Source organism: Prionailurus bengalensis, chromosome C1, assembly GCF_016509475.1.
Source record: "Prionailurus bengalensis isolate Pbe53 chromosome C1, Fcat_Pben_1.1_paternal_pri, whole genome shotgun sequence".
NCBI lineage: Eukaryota > Metazoa > Chordata > Mammalia > Carnivora > Felidae > Prionailurus > Prionailurus bengalensis.
The window spans coordinates 30716218-30744092 of NC_057345.1; the positions used below are offsets into that span (position 1 = coordinate 30716218).

General features: G+C 51.3%; 1 protein-coding gene across 1 annotated transcript; it reads right to left on the bottom strand.

Annotated features, from left to right (window-relative positions):
• Positions 1 to 4430: 4430 nt before the first annotated feature.
• On the bottom strand, positions 4431 to 16593 carry HPCAL4 (hippocalcin like 4). The gene is made up of 4 exons (XM_043578693.1): positions 16432 to 16593; positions 10330 to 10499; positions 9849 to 10064; positions 4431 to 8528 (listed from the first exon to the last, which is right to left on the bottom strand). Exons 1-4 carry the CDS (start codon positions 16589 to 16591, stop codon positions 8331 to 8333), a joined length of 744 nt encoding a protein of 247 aa, XP_043434628.1. The 5' UTR covers positions 16592 to 16593; the 3' UTR covers positions 4431 to 8330.
• Positions 16594 to 27875: the final 11282 nt, after the last annotated feature.

A 27875-nucleotide genomic window follows, 5' to 3' on the forward strand; every position in this document is an offset into this window, starting at 1 on the left:
GCTAGATTCCACCCCACCCCCGTCCACCCTGCCAAAAGCTAACCCGCCTCTTTCCCCTCTGGTGCCAGGGCCCTGGGGATCCGATTGGCGTCCCCTTCTCCCAGACCCTAGTCTATTCTGAGGAGGGAGAGGGGGTGGTGGTGGATGGACAGCTCCGTCCAGGAGCAGGACTCTGCTCCTAGCCGGGCACACAATAGAGGGCCCAGCTGGGCAGCTATTCTCAACCAAGGCGAAAGGGTCTTTAAAGTCCCTGGTAAGACCAGGTCCCCTCAGCCTGGCGGGGGACTCAGGCACGGGAGACACCCGGGGACTCTGAACCCAAGTTCTTTCTGGCCCCTTGAGGGCCAGCAGAGGGCGCGGGTTCACAGGTTCCACCTGCAGAGCTTGGGGTGGTTAGTCACAGGCTATGGAGTGACTGAAAGGAGGAAGAGTAGAAAAGGAGTTTGGGAACCAAAGACGATTGGACCACCACCCTGGAGTTCGAGGGCACTGTCTTCCCTTGGTGCAGAGCCTAGGGTGCAGCCACTTGTGCCACCTATCCCAAGGCACAGGTCAGGAAGCAGACAAGGGGCATCTCTGTGTGAGCCTAGAAGTCAGCACAGGTGTGTGGGAGCAGGAGGAGAACACACTGGCTTAGCCTGGAGGGTGTCTGGCTGGAAGGGGGCACAAAATAAAAGGATATTCCCAGGTCCTGGGGGGAACCAACCAAACCTGTGTGGGAGGAAGGGGAAAATAATCAAAGCTTTTAGGATTGGGGTAAGTACTTTAGACTTGCCCTTCTCCAGACTTGATAGATTGTTTCCACGGATGGCCCCAAACTCTCTCCAGTCTCTCTGCCCTTTGGCAGTGTGGCTTTGACACAGAGACCTAGATGAGCCTTAGCAAGCTGCAGCTGTGTGCCACATAAAGCTAAATGGGGTTAGAAACTCTAAGCAGAATGAGCCGATCAGCAGATAAAGATGGGGAAAGATGTGCAGAGGGCAGCAGGGACCCCATGAAAGAGAAACCATGCTACCCTGATAGGGAGCTGCCACTGGTCCAGATGGTTTCCCAAGCCCCAAATGAGGCCAGACGATACTGTCCATCTCTCAGTCTCCATGAGATGCTCCACACCCCATCAACAAATGCCCCTCAAAAGTTGGCGGCTATTGATTTTGTCTAGCAACCTTTCCCACCTTCTTCTTCTACAGTTGACACTTGTAAGACATGGGTACGAAGTACATGAGTTCACCTAAATGCAGATTTTTTTCAATAAATATAGAGAGAGTACTGTAAATGTGTTTTCTTTATGATTCTTTAAAGCCATGTTTCTCTAGCTTACTCTACTGTAAGAATACTGTGTGTAACGCATATAACATACGAAATATGTGTTATTTGACTGTTTATGTTATTGAGGTTTCCAGCCAACAGTAGGCTATTAGTAGTTAAGTTTTGGAGGAGTCAAAATTTATACGTGTATTGTTGAATGCTTGTTGGTAGAGGGTGGTCAGTGCCTTTAAGCCCCGCATTGTTCAAGGGTCAATTGTACTAATGGGCCCTACCTCCCTGCCTCCTCGGTCACAGGAGTAAGCATGTGAGCTAGACCTGACCAATTGGAAAACCCTATTTCCCTGGACACAGTGATTGAACAAAGAATGGGCATGCGACCACAGCTGCGCCACTCTCCTGCATTCTTATTATATAGGGTTGCTGGGAATTTGGCTTTTTCTTCTCTGGGATTATTAATTTGGGACAATGTGAGCTTAGGAACCCATCTTTCCCCGTGGCAGGTTAAAGCACATGAGAGGAGCCCATCTGGAGTGGACAGTGAGGTCACAGAGACAGAAAGCAGAAGCAGAGAGGGAGAGAGGCTGCAACATGGAGCCTCTGGATCCATCAGTGCTGGAATTCCCAGTTACAGGAGCCAACAAGCCTCCCTTTACACCTGAGCTTGTTTGAATTGGCTTTTGTTCCCCCCAAACCAAAAGCCTCAACTAATCCAGTCCTCTTACTCATACTGACACGAGTAGGCCTCTAAGGATTCTGTCTGACTCCGGCTTCAGTTCCTTTAAGAACTTTCCCTAGATCCCTCTTTGGAAGGGTTGGAACTCAATCCTAGATTCTTCTTTCCACCCTTTTCGGCTTCTGGCCATCGTCTCTGTCTTCTTTGTCACACCTTGACCACTGGCTTCATGCAGGGATTCCCTGGCTCTCTGCATTCCTGCACTTTGGCCAGCACTTCCCCTCAGGGTCCAGCTCTTCTGCAGATGAATAAACTGGGAACACACCCCTTTGCACGTAAATCCAGGATCCCTGCACTTGAACTGCTCTCCTGAGCAGCCTTAACCCAGCATGCCTGGTCCTGTTGGCTGGTCTTTAGCGAGACCTGGGGCAAGAAGCCACCTACTCCATGAAGCCCCCCTTCACCCTTCTCCTGACCCCACGACCCCCCCCCCGCCACACACAGAAAGCACAATAAACAGTAACCTTGACGTTAGAAGACCTGAGTTCACGTTGCAGCCTTACCATTCCCTGAACTTTCATTTCCTTGCCTTTAAAAAAAAAAAAAAAACAAAAGGAAACTTAAACATGTGCTTGGCTCAGCTGACCCGGAATCAAACAGAAAGCTGTTTAGTAACTATGATGGACTGTGTCCACATGAGGGGTCAACTGTTTGAGGCTTGGGAGGGCTTCACTGAGAGAGACATCATTGAGACAGGGAATGGGTGGCCCAGGTAGAGGCAATGGCTTGTGTACAACCACAGAAACATGAGAGAGGCCTTAAGGAAAATGGAGGACAATACGGGATGACTCAAATGCAGGGGGAAGGAGGGGGGTGGGGGAAAAAACAGCCTTCAGAGGTCAGCAGGTGGCAGGCAGATCATGCCGGGCCTTGAGGGACTTTTAAGGAGCTTATCACACTGAGAAAAGAGGGGAGATTTTGAAGAATTGACATGGTCCAGACTTGCACTTTAGGGAAAACATTCTGGTTTCTTAGGGACAGCTGGATGGCACAGCGGGTAAGCCTGAAAGCAGGAGGTAGATCAACTTGGGTCAGAGGTGATGAAGGCCAGAGGGGGAAGTTCTTAAGAGATGGGAACCCAGGACTTGTGCACCCCAAGGTAGGCAGGGACTAAAACTCCCCATCCCCCCAGTGAGGCTTCAGCTGGGAATAGCAGCCCCAAGTTCTCAGGCTCCTGAGTCACCTTCTGGGTTCATGGCTGCCCTGAGGCCAGGTCAACCTCCTTCCTCTGTCCTAATTGCTTCCTGCCAAGGAAGCTGGCCCCCTCCAAGCGTCCTTGAGAAAATCCTTGTTAATGCAATTGAGCGTTTCAGGACAAAGCAGGCACCTCCAGCTGCCACTGCCCCCAACTACCTGCAACAACAAACAGTGCCTCTCTGGCCATTACAGGGCAGGGGAAGGAGGACGAGAGGGAAAATTCTAAGAAAAACACATCAACACTAACTGCATCCCAGGGAGGTCTCAGGGCCTGGGCTGAGCTCCTGTGGATGGTGGAGCAGGTTACACACTACACAACATCCTTGACCAGCAGGGCAGGTGAGACTGAAATCCAGGATTTGTTCCACTTGCCAAGCTGTGTACCATGGCATGACAAGGCTGTATTTGTTCAGAAGAAGGGGTATACTTTTCTCATTAGGCCAAAGGTGCCATCCACTGGCCCAGCTGTATACTTAGGAGGCTGTTTACACTCAGAAGGGGTGGCTTTTCCTAATTTGCTCAAAAGGGCACCATATGGCCTAATTATAATCTTGGTTCTTGGCTTTTCTCTTCACTCCCCACTATCCACTCATTTGGGCTCTGCGCTGCTTTCCATTGGACAGAGGGAGAAACAAAGTCCATTGTTGGCTGCCATTAGCTCCCTTCTGGGGAAACTGCTCTGCTCACAGGCCCACATATCAGTACCTGGTCTGGCTATTGATGAATGGACCAAGGCCTCCCTCTGTAAGCCAAGCTGAGCCAATCAGACCCTTTTGCTTGAAAACTGGAACTAAAGAGATGCAGAGTATTGTCAGCTATTGGTGAGTCTTGATACAGTGTTGGGGCTGCAGCCACTTTTGCAGGGAAACCAAGGAAATCTGAAGAGAAACCGAGGAAAAGAACACAGATACAAATATTGCCAAGAGGAAGAGAGCCTGTGAGGCCCAGAGAGGAGAAGGGAGAGACCTTGTGGCCAGTTCTTTTGAGGCCCAGCCCTTCTTGATTTTTCATCTTCAGGGTCCCTTGTAATCTGCTCCTCCTTTCTTTGAACTAACTCCAGTGGGTCTCTGTTCCACATAAGCAGAATCGTTGCTAGAATAAGGACCTCAGCCCCAAGGGAGTCGTTGAGGCACCCCCAACGATGAGCTCCCCACCCCCCTCCCCGGGGCCTCTTCTCCCCTGTCCCTAACCCCAACCCTATCTTAGCTTAGGGAAGAATAAGAGACCTCAGCATGGTCACACCTTTTATTCACCGTCAGTGAAAAAACACACCATACAGCACAGGGTTGAATAGTGAGGACAGTCACTGCGGGCACAGTCGGGAGCAGCACATGTGGAGAGGACAGGGAGCCACACTAGAAAATGATTTGGGATGCCCCCCTCTGCCACCCAGCTCCCCTATTTCCCCAGGTCTCCACATGCCCACAGCCTCCACAAAGCAGGAAGGGCCATACACCTTGGGAGGCCTGGTCCTGCCCCACCTTCTGGCAAAGGTAAAAGAAAACCTTGAAAATTTCAGAAAGAAAATTCCATGTTTTTCTGAGACTTTTCAATTGCAGAATTTGACTTTTTTTCCCGAAAATGATAAATAAAATACATAAGAAATATATTCTTGCTTCCACAGTGATCTCTAAAGTCAGAACAAAACCTCACCCAGGGTGGATCTTCAGGAAAATGTGTTGATTTTGTAAATTTTTGTGTAAAAACATTTACAGTGTCAGCTTACTACCCTGTGTAGAAACACCACATTATTCTCTCATTCTTTCTCTTTCCTTTCTCTTCCCTCCCCTCCTTCTCTCTCTCTCTCTCTCTCTCTCTCTCTCTCTCTCTCTCTGCAGCATGATGAAATTCTACCTCTAGAAATTGTCAGGAAAAGATTCGGTGCCTTAGCTTATGGGCTTCCTTTTTCTTAACTTTTGATTTGAAGGTAAGTTATATAATCCTGATTATAGCTCAAAGGACTGGAGTGGCCATGTGAAGTAGACCTTGCTGATGATTTCTAGAGATAAGAAATAAGGGGCTCATCAATCAGCCCCAAAGGATGAACGAGGACAGAATGCAGTTAGAAGGTAGATTCTGAAACCTTGTAAATCAGACTTGCTGCAAAAAGAGACAAAACTTCAAAAGGAGAGTTTGAATATACTCTATGTATTGTTTTCACTGTCTATATATTTTTGTGTCTCTACAAGTCATACTTCAATCTCCACTAACCTTGAGCTTTATGGCAAGTCCCTCATACTGGCACAGGGATTGGAGGCCTGCCTCTCTTCTCAGGGCAGGGTCAGTGCTCTACCACAGGAACTCCTGAGCATGCAGCCTGTAGGACATCCAGGAGCATGTGGGAGCAAGACGTGGCCTGCCTGGGCTCCTCCTATCAGCAAGATGGTGTTCCCATTTCCCAGCCTGGTTTTATGTGTTCACATCACTGGGCTGTCTGACAATGTTTGGCCAGACTGGCAAATATCACCCACAGGATACGTTGAGAAGCTTAGAGTGATCAAACATGCTCTCACGGGTAGGACTTACCCACCAACTGGAGAAAGACAAAAACAGTTCTCGTAGGGAGGAATAGGATAGTAAAGACAGTGCAAAGAAAGTGCAGGGTGCTTCCAGGGATCTGAGTCAGGGGCTTCCCAGGACAGCATTGACCTGTTAACAGAGCTGCCCAGAAGCAGACAACAAGATACTTAAAAATGTCAGGAGTTCAACCAAGCTCCTACTTATTTTTGGAAGACCACCACCTCAGAAACTTCTTAGCAGGAAGCATGTACAAGACCAAAACTAACTTAGCCTGCCCTACAGGCAACTTCATATGACTCAGATCCAGACAGAGGAGGAAGGAGAGACTCTGAGGGAAGAAACCCTCTTAGAGCCTTGGGTTCGAGCCTTAGCACTGTGTCACTCCCTGACCGTGTGCTCTTGCACAAGGGATTCCCCCCCCCTTTCTGTGTCTCACTTCCCAAGTCTGGAGAAAGAGAATGAAAATCTCTATTTCCTAGGCTGGAGAATAGAAAGAGATGGAGTAGATGGCAAGCCTTTGAAAGTCACGAAGTTTTGCGATCGTGAGTTAGGTTAGATTCAATATTTGGGGGATGGGAACCCCAGTTTGTAAAAAGCCTTCCACTGGAAGTCTCAGCTAAGCCAGGCTGTTGAATATCTATGCATCTTCAGTGCTGAGTGGTAGCACAAGATACACCTAACGACCAGCTCCTCAGAGCAATGGAACATTCCTTGAGGCATTATTGGATAAAAACTTGCTGGTTACTGCCTGAGGATGTGAATTCCCAGCCTTACCACAGGGCTGGTCATAGGCAGAAGACAGAAAGAGTGTGGCAGCTAAGTGGCCTTGCTACCTCCAAGGGCAGCAAGAAGGAAGGTCCAATAGAGTTTGGGACCAAAGGTCAGCATCCTCAAGCAACCTGCAAAGAAGGGAGGACAGGTGAGCACTCAGAAGAGGCATGCCGCATCTCTTTCCTGGAGATACAATCCCGTACTCCTGACTCGGCAATCACTCCCTGCTCCTACCCTGGGCTGACAGCACCTGTATACGAGATTGTTGTCACCAACAGCTTAAGAGGAAATCTGTCACTGCATATCAAAGCTAATTTCTGATCACAAGTACAGTAGAAAATAAAGTGAAAGGCTTGAAGGAGCAAGATTAATTTTCTGGCAGTCAAAGCATGCAGCTGTATAGCTCACGGATCCAAAATCAGAAAGCAGACATTGGAAAGCAAAGCCAGTGCACCTGGAAGATGATGAATTACCTGGCAGACTGAGGATCTGGGGTTAGAAAAAGCCTTTCAAATGGAGCACATCCCCAACACTTTTTAGGCATTTTGGTCCATAAGTATAGTCTGGCAACCTGAACAGTGGCCAGGTGGTCCTCTTCTTCTAGGTCCTTCTGTTTCTGTGGCAGTGAAAGAAAAAGCCCCTCTTTGAAACTAGACCAAATCCGGAAAGGAACTACCAACATGTGGAAGATACACTAGTCTCACTCTCAGCAAACCTGTCTTTTCTGTTTCTGAAGTCGGCATCCAACCAGAGCAAGCGCATAATAGAGAGTTGCTCACTGAATTGAAAATGGTCATTAAAAAGGAAGCAGCAGAAGCTGCTGACAGTGACACTTCAGGACTTGATCTGATAAGAAAAAGTGTTATTTGGTAAGTTTGCTGGTATTTTCCCTCTTTTTTCTCAGCTCTCCCTCCCCCCACCCTGCAAAATTAGCATTTTCTATATTCATTTAATCATTTTACAAGAAACCAAGTAATATAAAGTATGTTTTAATATCCTAAACTAATAAAATGACTTTAGCTCTTTCAAAGGGTTCTAAAAAAATAAGTATTACATAAATATCAGTGTTTCTTAAAACTTCCATTCACATGGTTCCTAGACTTCCAAACACTTTTTGTTTCATCTCTCTGCAGCTCTGGGTGGAGCTGAGCTGAAAGATTTCATAGTTCCTTTCGAACTAACTAGCCTTTCCATGCCCTCTGCTCAGCTGTGTGTGACGTTTCCATCTGAGACTCTGACCACTGCCTCACCCTCCTTTATGAGCTTCCAGAGGGCATGGAATGTGTTCTGTAAAATACCATAACCTTAGCACCTAGAGGTGCCTGGCATTGAACGGGTGCTCAATAAATGTTAGGTGAAGAAAGGATTGAATGAACGCTCCAAAGGCTGGGGCTGGAGGGGCCAGGTAGAGTCAAGGGGGCAGGGCAGAGACCACCTTTAAGGAATTTACATCCTCAGCAAAGGACAGGTCCACTTTGGCCCTTTAATTGGGATCTGTGGGACCACATCCTGTAAAGCATAATCCCAGGAAGAATAGACTTTCAAAGCAGACCCACAGCCCCCCGTCCTCAACCCTGTCTCTTGGGGTAAAAGCCAACTCTCTATGCCCATGTTCAGGGCCATGACTGGGGGGTGGGGCTAGACCACAGAATACCTGAGGATCTGTCTCTTTTCCAGGGTGAGGTGGTCCCTCAAGGATCTTGACTGAGGGGAGCAAGGGCTTGGGCAGAGGGGTGGGTGAGCCAGAGAGTGAGGCTAGAGTACCCCTCCCCCTGAGAGGTCATCGGGTTGGGAGGTGGCCACGCTCCTCCTGGCCAGGGGCCCTGCCCCTCACCACCCTCTACTTCTGCATGTCGCACTGAAGCAGTAGCACAATGGATGGGTCACTCTTGGCAGCCTCCTTGAACTCCTCCAGTGTAATCTGGTCGTCCTTATCCTGGTCCATCTTCTTGAAGATCTTGTCCACACGCTGCTGGGGCGTGAGACCATCCTGGTTCATACGCATCATGATCACAGTGCCCACCATCTTGTAGATAGCCTGGCAGGGGTGGAGGGGAAAGAGGGGAACTGTGAACACCCACAGTGAACATAGACAATGGCGGTGGGGGGGGGCGGGCAGTGCGGTGAATGAAGGAAGTCAGGGGTGGGCAGAGAGAACACTGGGAGATGGCAAGGATACTGGAAGGTGATGTATGGTCACTAAGACTGAATATTTAATGGTTATCTCATAACCAAAGATGTCTAAAACCCAAGTCTTCTCCTCCAACTTTCTCTCCCCCCAGCATTCCCTTTCTCATTAAAGAGCAAATTCATTCTTTTAGTTGTTCAGACCAAAAACCTTGACGTTCTTGACTCTCCCTCAAGTCCAATCCTTCAGCAAAACTCGTCAGCCCAGATTTTGCATTAGGTCCCATATCCAACCACTTGCACTGCTCCTGACTGGCCCGCAGTGGAAACCTCCTAACTGTTCTCCCTGCTTCTGCTGCCTTCCCATGCCCTTCGTCCATTCTCCACACGGAGAACAGAGAGCTCTAAATGGTTTCCCTCTTGCTCAGAATAAAGTTAAGTCTCTACCCCAGACTGTGAGACCGGGATCCTGGCTGCCTACCTGACCACTTCCACTCTCCCCTCTCTCACTTCTCTCGTACCACCCTGCTCTCCTGGCTACTCCTTGAACGCTGCAAACACGGTCTCACCTCAGAGTCTTTGCATTTACTGTTCCCTCTGCACAGAATACTCTCCCCCACCCCCAGATTAATCTACATGATTAACTCCCTCACCTTATTCAGGTTGCTTCTCACATTTCACCCTATACACACCTCCTCCATCGCGTTAGCTCCCCTTACTTTGTTTTTCTTACGTCCTAACATTTACTGCTTCACATGCACAGGGTTTTTTTCTTGTTGTTTCAAAATATTCTCACTGTAAGGAATGTCCCCCCCCCCCGCAAAAAGCAGTAACTTTGAACAGTGCCTGGCACATGGTAGCACTCAATACATACTTGTTGAAAAAATAATGAGTTAGAAACATAGGCTCTGAAGTCAGATTTCCTAGATTTGAATCATGAACCACTATTTGCTGTTTCCACATCTGTAAAATGGAGTTTCTGCCAGTACCTACTCCATAGGGTTATTGGATGAAGCACTTAGCATAAGGCCAGTCCTTACACTGCACGCCCAACCAATGCTAGTTAGCCACTGGGTCCTGGGAGGCGGGAGGCGGGGGCAGGTGGGGTGCAGCAGGGATGTTCCTGAGGCTCGACAGTAAGGTGACTGGAGATGGCTGGAGAGGACGTGCCCTGAAGCCAGGAGCGCGTCACCCCAGCACACCCTGGCCTCCCGGATCTGCCCCAGCGCACCTCGATGATCTCCAGCATCTCCAGGCGCGTGATGCGCCCGTCGCCGTCCAGGTCGTACATCTCAAAGGCCCAGTTGAGTTTCTGCTCAAAGCTGCCGCGGGAGGTGACGGAAAGGGCACAGATGAACTCCCGGAAATCGATGGTGCCGTCGCCGTTCTTGTCAAAGGTGCGGAATGCGTGCTGCGCAAACTTGGAGGCGTCGCCGTAGGGAAAGAACTGAGGCGCGGACGCGGGCAGTGGTGAAGCCGCAGTCTTGATGTCTCTGCCCGCCCGCGGCTGTCCGGCCCGCCCCCTGGGGTTGCCTAGCCCCGCCCCGGCCATCCGGCCCGCCCCCTGGGGTTGATTGGCCCCGCCCCTGGCCGTCAGCCCGCCTCCTAGGGTTGCCTAGCCCTGCCCCCGGCCATCCGGCCCGCCCCCTGGGGTTGATTGGCCCCGCCCCTGGCCGTCAGCCCGCCTCCTGGGATGGCCTGGCCCCGCCCACCTTGATGTAGAGCTGCTGGAATTCTTCCAGGTTGAGGATGCCGCTGGGGCAGTCCTTCAGGAAGCCTTTGTACCACTGCTTCAGCTCCTGCTCGCTGAATTCGGTGTTCTGAACCAGGTCCTCCAGCACCTCTGGGGCCAGTTTGCTGTTGGTCTTCCCCATGGCAGGGCCTAGAGGACAGGGGCTCCCTCAGTTTGGTTCAGGGCAAGGCCGCCTCACCAGCGGTCCCCAGGTCCCCATAGGACAGGTTCTCTTTCTCCACAACAACCCCTCCCATAACAAGTCCCACATTCTCACAGCCAGGATTCCTCCTTCCACAGCAGGATGGGTCTCCTGCTCTCACCTCCACCCTCCACAGCCTCCCCCACTTCCTACAGCTAGGCTCTATCCTTCACACACTTTCCCACAGGACGCCCTGCCTCCCCCACCCCCTTCCCCTCATCATTCATTTTTCTCCCATAGCGGCCTCTCCCCCCTCCTGGCAGCAGGTTTTCCCTCCTGGCACCCAGGATCACCACCCCCAGGTCTCGGCTCCTGGCCTTCTGGCTGACTGGCGCTGATGCCACAGCCTGCATCCTCCCCTCTCCCGTTTACACCTGGCATAGCCCCCCACACCCCTAGAGTCTTAATCCCTTCTCCTTGCTATTTAGAGCTTTCCACGCTTGGCCCCTACTCGCCTCTGCAGGCTTTTTTCTGCTCAAGGACCTGAGGAAGTTTCCTCATATGTCCCGCCCCCCGGCACCATCTCCCAAGTTCTTCCTCAAGGCTTTCTGGGCCACCCCAGCAGGAAGCTTGTCCCTCCCCTCCTCTGTACAAATAGAAGTCCTAGCTGATAGCATTGATGACCCTGACTAATCCTGTTTTTCATTAGTCACTCATTCCCTGAGCATTTATTGAGGCTGGCTGTGTTAGGTCCCATGCCAGTGATGGGGATAAAGTAGATATGGGCCAACCCTCAATAGCTCATAATTGGGCCAAAGAGGTAGCTGGCTGATTGTCAAGGGCCTTCAATCCATGCCAAGGAGTTTGGCCTTTACCCACAGGGATTTTAAAGCAAGGGCTGAGAAGATAGCATTCAGTCCATCAACACAGAATGCTTACAAATGGTAGGTCCTGAACTAGGCGCTGGGATGAGAAAGTAGGAATGTGTTTTAGAATTTTTCCTTTGGCTACAGCGTGCAAGATGACCTGGGTGGGGGAAGGTACAGAGAAGAGAGGGGCCTGCTGCATGGTTCAGGTGAGAGATGGTGACACTGAGCAGAGGCCGCGGAGTGACATGGATGGACCGAGCCATGTTAGGAGGAGGCGCTGGCAGGACTCGGGTGACTGAATGTGGGGATGAGAGCAACACAGAAGTTGAGGCAGAGGCTCAGATTTGGGGCTGAATGAGTGGAGGTGGTGTTGCTGAGAAGCGGGTTTGGGGAGGATGAAGAGTCATTCCCCCACTGGAACAGGAGCCCCTCATGTAGCCTGTGACAGAGGAGTTTCTGCAGAGGGAGGTACAGGCCCTCCCCAGGATGTATCAGGAGTGAGGCCTTGACAGGCCCTGAAGGCCAGGTAGACATTCTTGGCTGACCTCCATGGGAGGAATATCCCTCCAGGAACTGTTTCCAGGACCTGGCCCTGGAGGTGAGTTTGACCTGCCTGGAGTCTCTTTGGGAAGGCACCAGACTCCGACCCCAGGGTAGCCTATCATGAAGATACTCTGGAAGAGGAAGTTGTCAGGCTAGCAGAAGAAATTCCTCTTCCATAGCCCACTGCATGCCAGTGTGGCTTCTAATCCTTACTGCTAGGGGTGCCCTGAACAACCAGATCTGAGATTGGTCTGTTCCATGTCCCCTCCTTTGCTATGTGGCTTCAAGTTAGTTACAAGATATCTCTGGGCCGCACATGCCTCCAGTGTGCCATGAGAAAGATCAAGCAGGAGTGGGGGTAGCAACATCCTCCCCCGCCTACCACCCCCAGAGGATGAGGAATCCTCTATGCTCCCAGGAGAAGCCAGGGAGGGGGAGGCATGCCATCCTCAGGAACCCCGAACGTGGGGTCCAAAACAGCTGCACTGGGCACAAGGATGCCTCTGGAACACCTATGGGCAGAAGAAGGAGGCAACATCCCCTGCTGACCCCTCGCCAAGTCCAAAGCACACTGCAGGCTCAGGGTGTAGCCAAGCGAGCTAGAGAACCCAGAGGGAGAGGTGTCCAATAGGGGAGGTGGAGCCTTTACCGCGTTCTTCTGGGGGATGTGCCTGAGCGTCTGTGTGAGGGGCTGGGTGTGGGCGGGAGCATGTCAGTGAATGAGACCGCAAATCTGTCAGAGCACACATGTCTGCGTGTGTGCGTCATGATGTCTGTGTGGCTCTGGCCTTCCGTCCCTTGACTCCTTCCTGCCTTGTGCTCCCTTCCCACAATTCTCTATCTCTTGGGGTCACACCTGTTCCCAGCCCCAATTTGGTCCCAGGCCCACTGAGGATTATGCCTCTTCCTTCATTTCTCTTCATTTCCTCTATTGTTCTTGGATTGCCAGTCAAAGCTGGCAGTCCCTTTAAGATATCGCCTTATTTGGGGGCGCCTGGGTGGTGCAGTCAGTTAAGCATCAGACTCTTGATCTCGGCTCAGGTCATGATCTCACAGTTTGTGAGTTCAAGCCCTGCTTCGGGCTCTGTGCTGAGGGTGCAAAGCCTGCTTGGGATTCTGTCTCTCCTTCTCTCTGCCCCTCCTCTGCTTGTACTAGCGCTCTCTCTCTCTCTCTCTCTCTCTCTCTCTCTGTATCTCTCTCTCAAAATAAATAAATAAACCTGAAAAAAAAAGATATCCCTTATTTTAGTGAAAACTGGAACCCAGAGAAAGGAGACAACTGGCTCAGAGTTACACAGCAGGTCAGTGGAAGGGTCCAGGTGAACACCCAGGCTGAATCCATGCCACCTGCCTGGACTACTCTCTCCAATTTATGACTACTCTTGTCCAGTACAGACCTTCCCCACTCCTGCCTGCCTTCTGGGAAAACTTCAGCTCTGATCTCCCTCTTGGCCCCAGTGGGTCCATCTTACTGTGCTCCAGCCCACTGTATCTGACATCTAGGAAATATCCACCCCTCAGGGTGGCCCAACAGCTCCTCTGACTCCCCTCATCTACAACCAGACACCCTCAACCTGTGGCCATCTTCTCTCTCCATCGGCCCTTCCTTCCTTTCCTCCTCCATCCCAGAGTGGAAGTGCAATGTTAATTACCTTTACTTTCCCCTCTTCCTTTTCCCTAGGTCCAACTTGCAATCAAGCCCTGCTGTTCTTTCTTTTGATGCTCTCCTGGAAACTTCACCATGTCCTCTCTCCCCCCGCCCCCCATCATCAAGGCCAGGGGCACAGCTAAAGGGGCTGAGATCCAGCTGAAGCACTGCATGCGAAGCCATGCCCATGGGCTCAGCTGCCTCAGAGGAAGTGTCTTTCTTCTGATTTCTCCGTTCTGAGGCAGCTTCATCTCTGGTTTTGCCCATAAGTATATGATACAGGCTAGAGGTGGATATGCCCATGGGCCCCCTTGTACTCTAGAATCTTCTAGAATCTGGCATCAAGGTGCCCACCTGTCTAGCCTTACTTCCCACTGCTCCCCTCATAACTACATGCTTTTCAGTTAGTTTTCACACAGCCAGGACCTATTTCCCTATTGCATAGTGGCTTTCCCCTCCCCTAATATCCTTTCTTCCCCTCTGGGCTGATGCAGCTATCCTCAGCACTCAGGCCTGGCTGAAGCCTACTTCCCAGCCTGGACAGTGGACAGTCAGCAGCATGCACCCAGCCTTTGAGGGCTGTGGAACTGAGCTCCACAAGTGTGTGGACTCCAGAACTCTCTGACCCTCACCTTGTGCTCTAGAATTCCAGAATGGAACCTGATTTGGGAGAGATCTTCGTATTAAGCCCTGGCCCAAGCCAAAAAATATTCTTAAGTTTTTTGCTCAATGGCAAAGCATTTATCCCCCTCCGCCATATAACCAAGTCCACTTTGGGGCAGATCAGAGTGAGAAAAGCACTTTTCCCATCATTCCGAGTTCTGCCCTCTGGTAGCTGCCTCACACCAGTCCCACTCTGCCCTCTGTGGCTGTGCAGAACCGCCGGCAGAGACCCAAAGGCCATGTCTGGCACAGAGTAGTTCAATGAATGCCCCTTGGTGGATTACACAAGAGGGGCAGAAACCTCGTCTTCCTCCTTGGAATGGCGTCAGTCTCTTTTGTTTATCTCTTTTGTTCTCCTGCCATGGCACCCACTTCAGAGACAGTGGAACCCAGACCCAGGGAAAGGAAGGGTTCACTGAAGGCCAACTACAGCCCACCAGTAGCAAGGCAAAGGCCCTGGGGGCATGTTCTGTCGGGACTGTGGCCCCGCTGAACATCTGCAGGCTCCCCTGCCTACCTCTTGAGGGTTGCCCTCCAGCTGTGAAGGAGCTGGCACTGCCCCGTACACAAAGCTGCTGCCCCTCTGTGCTCACAGGCTTCTTCCAGAGGGCAGAGCTCCAGGTTGTGGGCTTCAAATGGGGAAGTAGCAGTGAGGGTAGGAGGGATTGAGGGAGGCAATAATCCCACACCCTCACCCAGCTTCAAAGGAGCTGGTGCTGAGACGGTTGCCATGGTGACAACAGCTCCCTGGTCAGGAGATTTTTCTCCTTCCTCTCCTCCCTTTGCTCCTCTCCAAGCAGCTGCCATAGCGGCACGTCTTCTCCCTCTCCTCCTTAACGAGGGGCAGGGCATTACAAACAAAACGTGGGCCCTAGTGACCACCTCCACTTTGGAACTGTCCATGCCACGTGGGCTGGTGGTCTGGGAGGGGACTCCGGACAGCTGAGACCGGGCCTTGGCTTGGAGAGTGTGTGGGAGGGGGAGGCCTGGGTAAGAAGCAATGCCCCCTTGGTGAGGACTAACGCCCCCCCAGGCCTCCTCTCTGAAATGCCTAATGGCTCAGGGCAAGAGTGAAATGGTCCCATCTGCCCATAATTAGCCACAGAACCAGAACGTGTCAGGGTTGGAAGGCCGTTCAAGACCATCTCATCAAGTCCACCCTCTGTCCGGCCCCCTTCCCCATTTCAAGAAGGGTCAGAAAGGGAAGTAACTTGGTCAAAGGCAAACAGCAGGTGGGGCAAAGGGAAGATTTAACCCAGCTCTTCTGCCCTCCAGATTCAGGCCACCTTAGGGAAAGGAGTGACAAAGTCCACATGGAGCTTTGGCAGATCCTTGTGGGGCAGCAGGAAGATAGGAGAGAGAGCGACTGAGTGCAAGAAGGCCAGAAAGGATCCAAATTAGAGATGTTTGAGAGGCAGGACTCAGCACCTGTGAAGGGTGAGGGGAAAGGAGAAGGCTGGGACCTTGACAGCAGTGACAGTCAGGTATGGGTAGCCTGCTGGGGGTGGTGCCCCTGGCTCATCCTCCAACCAGGATGAAAGAGGCCAAACATGGGACCACTGCCAAGCCCTGGGACCATGGGAGGTGGCAGTGCTGTTGAGGAAGTGTGAGGAGAAGAACTGGGGGGGGGGGGGGGGGTAGGTGTTCTTCCCTCCCCCAGGTATGCTGTGAGGTCTATCACCTTGAGGGGTGGGAGATGGGGACAGTCTGAGGGGACAACGTGAGGTGGGAGTAGGCTCTCCATGGAGGTGGGGGCTGTCTTTGGGGACAGGGACCTTGTGATGTGAAGTGCAGAGCTAGCTGCTGGTGGGGCCGGGTGGCATGGGTGGGGGCTATCTGTGGAGGTGGGAGGTTGCCATGGTGCTGGGCAACTAACTACCCATAGGCAAAGGGGAAGGGTGATTACTGCCTACTCGAGCACCAGCAACACCACACCCCCAGCGTGGGTGGGTGTGGGTGTGGGTGTGCGGTGTGTGTGTTGGGGGCCAGAGCAGTGGGTGTTCTTACCTGAGCTGGGAGTAAGAAGGCGGCTCTGCCTCCTTCCCTGAGACCCATGGGGCCTGGATTAGGGTGGGAGTCCCTGCCCGGGGGCAGATGCTGCCGCCTATGGAGGAACCAGGGGTCAAGGAGATGAATGAGGGGAACCGGAGAGGAGAATGGGAATGGAGAGTGGAGGGGGAGGGGACAAGGGCCTCTGCCCGGCCCCGCCCGCGTTACCTGAGGCCGCTCGCCGGGTCGCTGGATGGCTCTGAGCCTCGGCGGGCCGCGGGGACCGAGACTGGCTCGCGGGCTGGAGGCCAGGCTCTCCGAGGTCCGCACCGGAGCCGCCTCCCAGCTCTTGTATCACTATGTCTCTCGGAGGCGACACGATTTGCATAAGCCCCGCCTCATCCCGGGCAGATCGGGCGTTGATTGGCTCCGCTGGGGCGGAGTGGCAGGCGGGGTTTCAGGTGGGGACTGGATGGCCAGTGAGGCCCGGCTGCCGGAGCGCGCCCCGCCCTCCCGCGCTGACCTTCTCGTAGTCGGGAGGAAGGGGGAAGGGCTGTGCCCCCGACTGTACCCCGCCCTAGGGTTCAGACTCCGGGCCTCAGTCTGCGGCCAAAGGTGATGATTGAAGTGGATTCGCGCAAACAACCGCACGGTTGCTGTGGAAACGGGAGAGCCACAGCCGAGTCTCTAAGCCTTCCCTTCCAGGGCCCCAGCCGGGGGTGGGGATGGAAGAGGGGATGAGTCACAAGATGCGACCCCCTCCAAGTCCCACCCGAAATTGGAGGAGGGCGACGGGGAGCTGCAGAGAAGCTGACTGGTGGAGGGAAGAGCTGGGGTGGTCGCCCGCCCACGCCTTCGCTTCGCCCCCTCAACACACGCCCTGCGCTGCCAGCGGGGCACTGAGAGGAGGGTGGGCGGGCGCGGAGAACGCAGCGCCGATGGCGAAGCGCCCAACCTCTATCTGGACCCACGCTAGTCCTGGGCTCCCTACAGCCCCTAATTCCGATCCTCTCCAGACAGGCCTTCCTTGTTGCTCACGGACCCCCAAGAGGCCTCTCGGGATCTCCCCCAGAAGGTCCCCCTGCCTACCCCATGCACCTTCCAGTCTCCACCCTCCCATCTTCCCGTCCCGCAGACGGAGCCGGTCCCCAGCCGCCGCCAGTCTCCCAGTCTCCGGCCTCGGATGTTGACACAAACCCGAGGTGGTTTACACTGAGTGAGTCTGGAAGGTTTCAGGGCCCCGGGAACACCTCTTCCCCGCACTTAGGGGTCTCCCCAAAGCCCGGACGGGCTGCCCTGGCTGCCCTGGCAGCTGAGAGCTCCCCACCCAAGGGGGTGGGAAGGAAGCTTTTTATTCCAAACTGGGAGGGGGCTGGCCGGGAGGGGAGCAGGTATCTCTCCCGCTGGGCCACGTGCGGAGGAGGGACTTCTAGGCATCTGTCAGAAATGGGGCGGGGCGTCTGGAGATTGGCCGAATGGGAGCGGGGATGCTGAAGAGCAGCGGGGGAGGGGGGGAAGAGGTGAGGCTTCTGCCGAAAGAGCAAAAGTTGAGGTGCGCCGGCTATAGGGGATGAGGACAGGCCAGCCAAGAATGGAGGCGAGGCTTCAACGACTGGTCCCCAAAATTCCCGGGCCAAGCTCCCGGCGGAAGGAACCCATGGACGTCTCTTTGTGGGAACCCGACCCATTCCTGTGGAACCCCCGTTTTGCTGTCCCTTTCTTACGGCTGCGGACTGTCTTCTCTCTGGGGCCCTAACAGGATGACAGCACTACCTGGGCCTCCAGTTAGCTGGCACATCCCTGGCCCCTTGATTGATGATTCACAGGGACAGGTGTTTGAAAGTCCTGACACTATCACTTCCTGAGCACCTTCACCTGCCCTGGGGACACGGAGACAGGCAAGAACTCATCCCTGCTCACAGATAACCATAATCCAAAGCATGAGGAAGTAGGAAGCAGCAGCATGGGTTGCTGGAAGTGGTATCTGAAACTCTAAAATGGGGCCCTACCTTTGCCAATGATGCTACGTATTACCAAAGTCAAGACCATTCTCTCTCTGGGCTTCCCAGTCTACGGGGAAGTTGTGAGAGCTGGTGCCAGAGGTCCAGGGGAACAGGGGAAGAATTTCAAGTAGAAGAGTGAAGACAGACTGTGTGCAACCCTGGACAGAATTGTGTGGGCATGACTCTGTTTCACTACACTTGTGAGCTCCTTAACAACAACTAACATATACTGATGAGAGCTTACTTTGTGCTAGGCATTGGCACTATGTAAATATGATGTACATTTTGTATCCTAACACTTTATATGTATTACCTAATTTGTTCCTCACAAGAACTCTATGAGGCAGGTACTATTATGACTCCACGTAACAGATGAGGAAATTGAGGCTCAGAGCCCTTAAGTGACTAGCCCAAGCTCACAAAGCTAGTAAAGCTGCAGGGCTGGGATTTGAACCCAAGCAGGCTGGCTCCAGAATACACTCTTAGACAGAAAAAATACTGCCTCTCTTTAAGATCTTTCAAGTCCTTAATGGCAGGGACCTTGGATTGGAATATTCTTTATCTGATCCTCCAAGGCATGAGAAAGGCAAACAAAGCCCAGCCTCCTGGGAGCAGCTTCTGGAACCCTGAAGTGGTTGAGACATAGGGTTCCAAGCTCTCCTGGACTGCAAGAGGGCCAGAATGTGGCTGCACCTGACTCCCCCATCCCCCACCCTGGAATCAGCATGGGATCCAGGAATCCCAGGTAAGCGGAGAAAGGAAGGCAAAGGCAGTCGGTGAAACAGGATATACTGGTCCTTCTCTGGCTGTTTAAACCAGGCAGGACCACTCATGCAGCCTCGCCCATGAATCATCCCGGGCCCTGTGACTGTTCCTGACCTGCCGGTCATAACCCATCTTCCCCTGCTTATAACACTTGAGATCCTGATCTTGATCCTGTCTCTGCCTTTAGGTTTGGTGTTTAAAACAATAATGGTGGCTGTTACCGAGTTGCTTCCCTATGTATTAAATTCCCTGCCAAGTCCTTTATCTGCATCATCTCACATAATCCCACGGATGACCCCTGCCATTAAAGATATCTAACAATCCATTCAAACATGAGCATCACCAATCAAAGTGGATGCTGACCTTAGTGCTAGACCAAAGACTTAGTAGGTCTTCGTTCTGCCAAGAGTTAACACTTTAGTTATTGGATCAAGGGGAATAGTCAGGAGAGAAGCTTAGGGATGGGGGGGGGGGGGCGGGTGGTGGCGCCCAAGGCCTACGATGACCTATTTACCAATCAATTTGGAAGTATTTTGGTGTTTTAACAACCAGTTCAGCTGTACCAGGCATGGGGACTGAACTTCAGCCCTAGCATACTTTATTTCATGGCAGTAGATGGAGGCTCAGAGAGCTTAGACAATTTGCCCATTGTAACACAGCTCATTAGTGACAGAGAGGACTCCAATCTAGGTCTGACTCCAGAACCCACACTCTTAGTACTGACTGACCTGTGTTCCTAGGAATAGAGAGCTGGGGTTTCCACTTTCTGCAGCTAAAGGCTGAGCCAGGGGAATGTGGTTTAACTTCTGGGACTTTGTTGTGGCCTTACTATTCTCAGGCTTGGAGCCTTGGCAACACCTGTTCCATGTTGTTGAAAAGAGCAGGCCGTGCCCCTGCAGAGTGAGGAGGGCAGGCTGTATGGGACAGCGTGCATGTGTGGGAGACCCCAAGAGCGGACACAGAGGGAAACCTCAGTAGGGTTTTGATGAGGACAGAGGTCTGCAGGCAGCGGACACTTCAATTTGCTTCACCAGAGTGCTAGCATTCCTCACATCAGGTACCGACATCAACAAGGATGCCTTTATGATGGATAACACCTTCCTCACTCCCTGGGTTTCCTCAGACTTGGCTCCTGCAGTCTGGTGACAGCTAGAATTCCCCTGGGTCTTAGATATTTCAGTCTTTTTTGTGGCTGGGAGAGAGTGAGATCACCAGCTTTGGGCTCCTTCCTCTCCCTTATTGGCTAAGCGGGACATTTTTTTTTTTCTTTTCCAAAATAGAAATCTATTATCTTTTTTCTTTTCCTGTTAATACATGATGGCTAAACAAATGATACAGAGAGAGTGGAAATTCCTGCCCCCCCCCCCCCCTGGATTCCTCCCTTGAGCATTTCCATGCAGGGGACCTTGCGTTTTTGTCTGCCCTTCATTCCCCTTCTTCTGGAGAAGCCCTATAGCATAGTAGGTTAGATGTGCAGACTCTGGAGCCAGGCTTTCCAGGTTTTCATCCCAGCTCTATCACTCACCAGCTGTGTGACCACAGGCAAATTACTTAGCCTCTCTGTGTGTCAATTTCCTTATCTGTAAAAAAGGGATAATAATAACAGTACCTATGTCAAAGGGCTACTCAGTATTAAAATGAGTTAGTATATGCAAAGTGCTTAGAACAGATTTTGCTTTGGGGAATTACACAGCCCATATTGTGTACAGTCTTGGTGGAATTATCAATCCGAGTACCCTGCCTTCCTGTGGACAGGGTTGGGCATGAGACCCCAGTAGGGTTAAATGGCTACCCCCACCCCCACCCCGCCCAAGCGAATCTGAATCTTGAGTAAAGTGACTCAAGGACACTAGATGGTTACCGTTGGTTTATGCCAGGGCAGTGCTCTGATGACTGTCCACTCATTCCTGCTATCTGAATCCTCGGGAGTGACTCTAGTACAGGTCCACATACAAGACCTACTTCGGCTTTTCCTTTGGTTCTATGAACCACCTACATCCCTCCCCAAAATTTCTTTTCTTTTCTTTTCTTTTCTTTTCTTCTTTCTTTCTTTCTTTCTTTCTTTCTTTCTTTCTTTCTTTCATTATCTAGAGGAGATTTCTACTTGCCTGCAGAAAACATATGAGCTTGGCATATTTCTCTCTGTTACGACTCTTGCTTGCAAGTGACACAGAACCAAACTCACAATGGATTAAGCAAAAAGAACTGTAGTAAGAGAAAACCCAGGAGGAGATTGGACTTTGGGGATGGCTTGATTCAGGGGTTTATACAGTGTGATTAATATCCGACCCCTTTCCAGGGCTTGGCTTTGCTCTCCCATGTTGACTTCATTCTTGAGATCCACATAAAGGCAAGATATCTGCCAACATCTCTGGGCCAACACACTCTCAGGTTGGAGTGCCACAGGAAAAAAGAGAGCTTCTCTTCCCCCAGTGCAGGTAGCCAGCATTCTGGGATGGTTTTCACTGGCCTGGTTTGGGATCCATGCTAAGCTCAGAACAGTCACTGAAAACAGGGGATACAGTGCACTGATTGGCCAAGGCTGAGTCACTTGCTTACCCCTAGATAAGGTCAACTCCTCCCAAAGAGTGTGTACCCAGAGTAGGGAAAGGTGGGTGTTCTTACCAAGGACAGCAGAAATTGTCAAATTATAAAAACACATCCAAGCTCTACTATCAGGGTACTGACAGGAAACAGATGGCGGCACTCAAAGAGATGACTGAAGATAGGTCAGTGAGGGAACTATTTGCACAGATATGGGCAGGGTTGAGAGAAATCAACAAGGTATTATCCAACACTGGGGCTAGCACCCTTGGAGAGCCATTACCACCTCCAGACCCCAAGGGGCAAGGAGAGGGAGCAGAGCTGTTGTTGTAGAAGGGAGTCTTCAAGGGAAGCTATGGTCTTTGGTAAGGAAACACAGCACTGCCAGCACATAGCCTGATAGGGAGAGACTGAGGGTGGGTAGAATAAGCACCTTGACCTCCTTCGTTTTTTTTTTTTTTAATGTTTATTTTTGAAAGAGAGAGAGAGGAGAGACAGAGTGCCAGCAGGAGAGGGACAGAGAGAGGGAGACACAGAATCCGAAGCAGGCTCCAGGCTCTGAGCTGTCAGCATAGAGCCGGACGCAGGGCTCGATCTCACAAGCTGTGAGATCATGACCTGAGCCGAAGTTGGTCGCCCAACTAACTGAGCCACCCAGGCGCCCCAACCTTGATCTCCTTCTATTCCCACATCCCAGAAGTCTCCTACTTATGTCTCCCGTTGGCCAAACCCAACTGGAAGCCAGAGGGCAAAAAAGCCCCACTGATGCAGTCCCCACAGCAGCCTCCTGGAGCGGCACACAGAGGGCAGAGAGTGGAGGCAAGCAGAAAACAAACCTAATAGGAATAGATGATGCCTATACCTATATCTCTCTGTATACACACATTATGTATTTGTATGTAAAGTATCTATATATCTATCCGAGTGCTTAGGCTTTCAAGTTAGACAGCTCTTGGACAAGTCACTTGACCCCTCTGCAGTTCAGTTTCCTAGTCTGTAAGTGGGAATAATAAAAAGAACTACTTGTTGTGTGAGGGTCCAGTGAAGATAGAGTCTTTACTGAAGTGCCAGTCATTCACATAAACATATGAACCATGGCTGTGAAAGTGCTGTATTTGTTGGAGCAAAGGCTAAGCTGCTGTAACAAATACACCCCAACATACAATAACTCAAAGAGAAGTTTATTTCTTGTTTACATAGTGTCTAGGGTCGCTGTCAGGTGGATGGGTGGCTCTCCTTCTTGCAGGGATTTGGGACTGGGGCTCCATCTACCATGTGGTCCCACCATTCCCTGGGATCTCCAGCCAGTGCAAAGGGAAAGAGAGAGTGGAGGAAGCAGACGGTGAGGGTGCCCAGAGAGTTCTAATTGGAGGAAGCCACTACTCCCACCTAGGCTGGAGGGACAGAAGGGAAAATGAAGTCAGCCAGAGCCCATGCTCACTGCACCTGCTGCTGCCATCACCAGAGCCACCACTGCTGCTGCCCTGAAGGAAGCCAGGAACTCACCCTCTTGGCTGATGCTACAGTCTGGAAGTCTGAAGTCACTTGCTGTTGCTGTTGGACACTGAAAGCACAGCAACCAACGTGTGGTTACTCGTGCAGGGAATGGCGGTTATGACCCACAGGAAGAAGCCTACTCCAACTCACTATGGGCAGTCACATGAGAACCTATTTTTTCCTTTCTCCCTCCACCCGAAAGCCCACACGAGAGAAGCAATCACAAGGAAGGGGGTGAGTGCCTAAGAGCTCCCTAACTGCCTTCAGCCGCTGGAGCCTTAAGTCTGCCCTTCACGGGGTGGGGCTGAGAAAGAGCTTTGAGTCAAATGTGAAACGGGAAACTTTAATTGAAATTCAAGAACCAAAAGCGATTGAGATGATGGGCTCAGGATTGGGGTAGGGATGAGTGAGAGGGTGAGAGGAATCAGCTCCCTTGGTCCGGTGCTGATCTTCTTTTTTTTTTTTTTTTTTTTTTCAACTTTTATTTATTTTGGGGACAGAGACAGAGCATGAACGGGGGAGGGGCAGAGAGAGAGGGAGACACAGAATCGGAAACAGGCTCCAGGCTCTGAGCCATCAGCCCAGAGCCTGACGCGGGGCTCGAACTCCCGGACCGCGAGATCGTGACCTGGCTGAAGTCGGACGCTTAACCGACTGCGCCACCCAGGCGCCCCGGTGCTGATCTTCTTAGTGACCTCCTTCTCCTGTCTGCCATTGCCAATCCCTGGCACAGCTCCTTCCTTACCCTGGCTCTGGTTTGCTTAGCCACTGAGCCCAGGGAATGCCTGGTCCTTTGGCAACCTGCATACACACACCCCAGCAGTCCTGGCCAGCTCTTAAGACTTCCAAGGGCCTTTGGGAGTACAGGAGCAGATCAAGGCATTCACGGGCCAGCCTGGCCATTAGAGGAGGTAGACCCACCATAGAGGCCCCATAGCCTCAGTCTGTACTCGTGGAAGACATTTGGCTCAAGTTAGACCAGTGAGATGTTGTCTCCCGGGAATCTGGAATTTTGAATGGAGAGGCACAGAAACCTCAGTGTCTTTACAGCAGAAGCACATTGATCGAAGTGCTCTGGGAGAAAAGTCCTCTGGTTTCCTGCGGGGGGCGCTCTAGGTCTGCCCTTCTGTGAATCGCCTTGGTTGTTCAACCCTGTCTTGGAATCCATGCGCTACTCCATGACCCTTCTAATGTTCATCCCATGCTCTCCTCACTCACCCTCCCTCCCCCCCCCCCCACCCACACATACACCTTTTTAAGTTAGCCAGAGCTGGTTTCTATGGCTTTCAGCCAAATGGCTCAACTAATAAAAGGCCATTTAAGGTCAGAGACGGGAGGTGCAGTGAGAGGCAGATGCCAGCAGACGGCACTGTGCGCTCACTTAGAGAGGCCCCAAAGGTTCTGGAGGCCTTTGAAGGGAAGATGGGTGGAGGAGCCAGGCAGTGGGGGGAAGGCTCTTCCTTGCAGTATTTTATCCTAGCAAGTGTAGGGAGGACACACAAGGAGACGATGATGAGATGGAAAGTCGGGATCTTTGCTGCAATTGTATCTATGTCATTCATCTCACCGTGTGACCTTGGACAAGTCATGTAACCTCTTTGGTTTCCCCATTTGTAAAACTGGGATAAGACTTGAACCTGCTTGATGAGGTTGTTGTGAGGATTAAATAGAACAATGCCTCTTCAGTGCTTAGAACACTGTCTGGCCTATACACTGTTAATACATGTTAGCTATTATTGTTACTCTCATCTCACCGAGCACATAATCAAAGGGCCAGAGATAGAGCCAGAAAATGACAAGGGGCGCACACAAAAAAGGCTACTGGACAGTAGTCACAGACTCCAGATGATTCCAGAGAACGGGAATGTTATCAGGAGGTCCTCGGTGCAGAGGAAGAGGAAGAGAAGGGATGGAAGGACAATTCTGAGGGCAAAGGTTGGTGGAATGATCTGAAAAAGGGAAATGGGGACACTTACCCCTTTGAGGTGAGAGGAAAGGAAATCAGGAGAAACACTGGAAAAACTGGGGACAGATGTGGAAGTCAAGAGGCTTCCTCCCCTTAGGCCTCTAGTCTTCGGGAAGCATGCCATGCACTTAGTTGGGGTGGTGGGGGTGGCTGAGGAGGCTCAGCTTTCTCCACCCTCACAAGCCTGGGCCTTTTTTGTCATGTGAGTCCTACTTTGTCTTCTTTTAGTTTTTACCATTCATCCATTGATCACATATTTATTGGATGCCTATTAAGTACTAAGCTCTGGAAATATAAAAGAGTCTTTATTAGTCTGGGTTCTCAACAGAACCGAAAGAAGATAATAAGTAGATAGATAGATAAGAAGAAGAAATGGCTTATGCAGCTATGAATGCTGAGAAATCCCAAGATCTGCAGTCAGCCAGCTGGGGATTCAGGAGAGCCTATGTCCTACGGTCTGGTCTTTGTCCACATCTGAAGACAGGAGACCAGTGTCCTAACTCAGAGATAGTCAGGCAGAGAGAGCAAATTCTCCCTCAGCTTTTTGTTCTATGTAGGCCTGAATGGATTGGATGCTGCCCACCCACACTGGGGAGGGCAGTCTGCTTTACTGAGGCCACTGATCCAAATGCTAATCTCCCTCAGAAACACCCTCACAGGCACACCCAGAATAATGTCTGGGCACCTCATCGTCCAGTCAAGCTGACGTGTGAAATTAACCATCGTAAAGACCAACATGGCAACTCCTTTCATGCAGTTTATGGTCAGACAGGAGCACCAGACACAACAAGTAAAACAATGACTGAGACAAATGAACAGGGTCTGTGATCAAATAAGCGGGTCCCAAATGGAATGCAGATTGGAGGTTCGGGGGAGCATCTCCAAGAAGATGCCATGTTGAGGCTTGGAAGCGGACAGCCAGGGGAAAGAAGAGGAAGAATATTCTGGTGAGGGAGTGAGGCTCAGGGAAGTGTGAGCTCAGAGAAGACCTTTGTGGCAGAAAAAGAAATGAGTTTGCTGAGAGAAGTGAGTTCACTGGATTTTATCCTCAGTACCATCAGACTGTTTTCTAGCTGGGGATGGGCTACACATCCCGAATTCCATTGTTCAGGGTTACTCAGGCTTTTAGCTAGAGACTGGGGCAGGGGCGGGGGGTGGGGGTGCTGCAAGTAGAGGTGGGAGAATGGGAGTGGTAGAGGGCTGGAATCTGGGCTACAGAGCCAGCAGCCTGTTGGAGAGGGATGACAAGTAAAACTTGGGACAAGGGTCTGCAGACCTGCTCCCATGGCCTTCCATACCAATAACATGGAAGGTAACTGGGAGCTTGACTCCCCGTTCTGGATATTGGGAGCCTCTTGGGTGCTGGGTGGGAAGGTGCCTTTGTATCAGGGTACTTGGTGGGGGCGGGGTGGGGGGAAACCCTAACAGTAGCCAACCCACTGAGAGGGAGGCACTAAACGTATTCCTCTCCTCCTGGCAGACAATGGCTAGCTAGATTGAATTCTGGGTTCAATTCCAGATCTGAGTTCTAGCTTCTGCTCTTGGGTGATTATGTAGGAAGAGAAAGAGCAGGGCTCAAGACAAATCTGATTTGAATCCCAGCTCTGCCCTGTACTCCCTGCTGGGACTTCTCCTTCACTGATGCTTGGTGTCCTCCTCTCTGAAGTAGGATTAATAATGGTCCCGGGCTCATAGGATTTGTTGTCAGCATTAAACGAGGCAAAGCATGAAAAAATACATCGCTCAGTGTCAGGCACATAGCAGGGATTCAACAAATGGAAGCTGCTTCCCTGTGCCTTAGAGAAAGCTCCAGTTTCCAGCTGAGACTAGAGGTGCCCCATCTGGGACCAGGTTGTATGACCTGGGAGGCTCTGCGGCCTAATTCACCCCCTATCTGCAGACAGAGCCTGGTTCCATGGGGTGGAGAATCTGGCTCCAGATCTGGAAAATGGGGAGGTAGCAGTGGAGGGTGGGGGAGAGCAGAAAAAGGCAGATTTTGAAGTGATCCGGAAAATATCACACTGTCTCAAAATTGGAAACTCTGGGGTGACTCATGGGAATCGGCATTTTCTGTACACTGAAGTTCGCGGACTACTGACTTGTCTATCTTATCTATTTTCGGTTCTGAAAGACTCAGGCCAAAGGAGGAGAAGCAAAAAGCAGAAGTGCGTGCGCTTGGGTGAGGAGCACTGGATGGGAAAGAAAGGCCCCCCGCAATAAATTAGATGTACAAAGGGTGGGGTCCCAGGTTTTGACTGCAATGGGAACTGTTTTTCCCCTTCGTTTAAAAAGAACAAACAAAACACTTTTGTCATTTGAATTCTGAAAGGAAAGTTTGCAAGTGGGGAGAGATTTCTAAGTAAATCGCCCAGTTCTGCCCCACCTACAGCCCCCATGATGGCAGGCACTGTGCTACACAGGGCTGCTGAGCAGGTGTGCACCCTTACAACTGGGACAGCTGATGAAATGTTGCCAACTGAACGCCCTAGTTGGCCAAAGGTACACGGTAACTGCACTAAATAGTAAATTATTTATAAACATAAGTTATAATACAGATTCGTTAGTTCATTGGGTACCATCATGAACATCGGTCAATGGTCCTCCTAAAATAGTCACTTCTGAGAAACCCCCATGGCTCTCTCTGCTACTTCGCCCACGTCTCTGCCGACAGCACACGCTGCGTTGCTCATTCTTTATGAAGCGCTCTGTGCTCTAGAGGAATCATCAGTTTATCTTTATCCTCAAATTACTCACATGTTAGAGCTTCTAAATAGTTTACCCTTTCCGCTGGCTTTCTTCTTGGTGCATTATACTTGTATAACTAGTAAGTGGGGAGGGTTTTAACATTTTCTTAGAAGATCCAGAACTTACAGAAAAAAAAATTTTTTTTATTTTAA

What these genes read in the sequence shown, in the direction of transcription:
- HPCAL4 (XM_043578693.1), bottom strand. Translation starts at nt 16,591, where the DNA reads ATGCAAATCGTGTCGCCTCCGAGAGACATAGTGATACAAGAGCTGGGA. An exon ending in GACCCGGCGAGCGGCCTCAG is followed by an intron (nt 10,500 to 16,431) that starts GTAACGCGGGCG and finishes CCTGTCCTCTAG; the next exon opens with GCCCTGCCATGGGGAAGACC. An exon ending in AGATGCTGGAGATCATCGAG is followed by an intron (nt 8,529 to 9,848) that starts GTGCGCTGGGGC and finishes CACCCCTGCCAG; the next exon opens with GCTATCTACAAGATGGTGGG.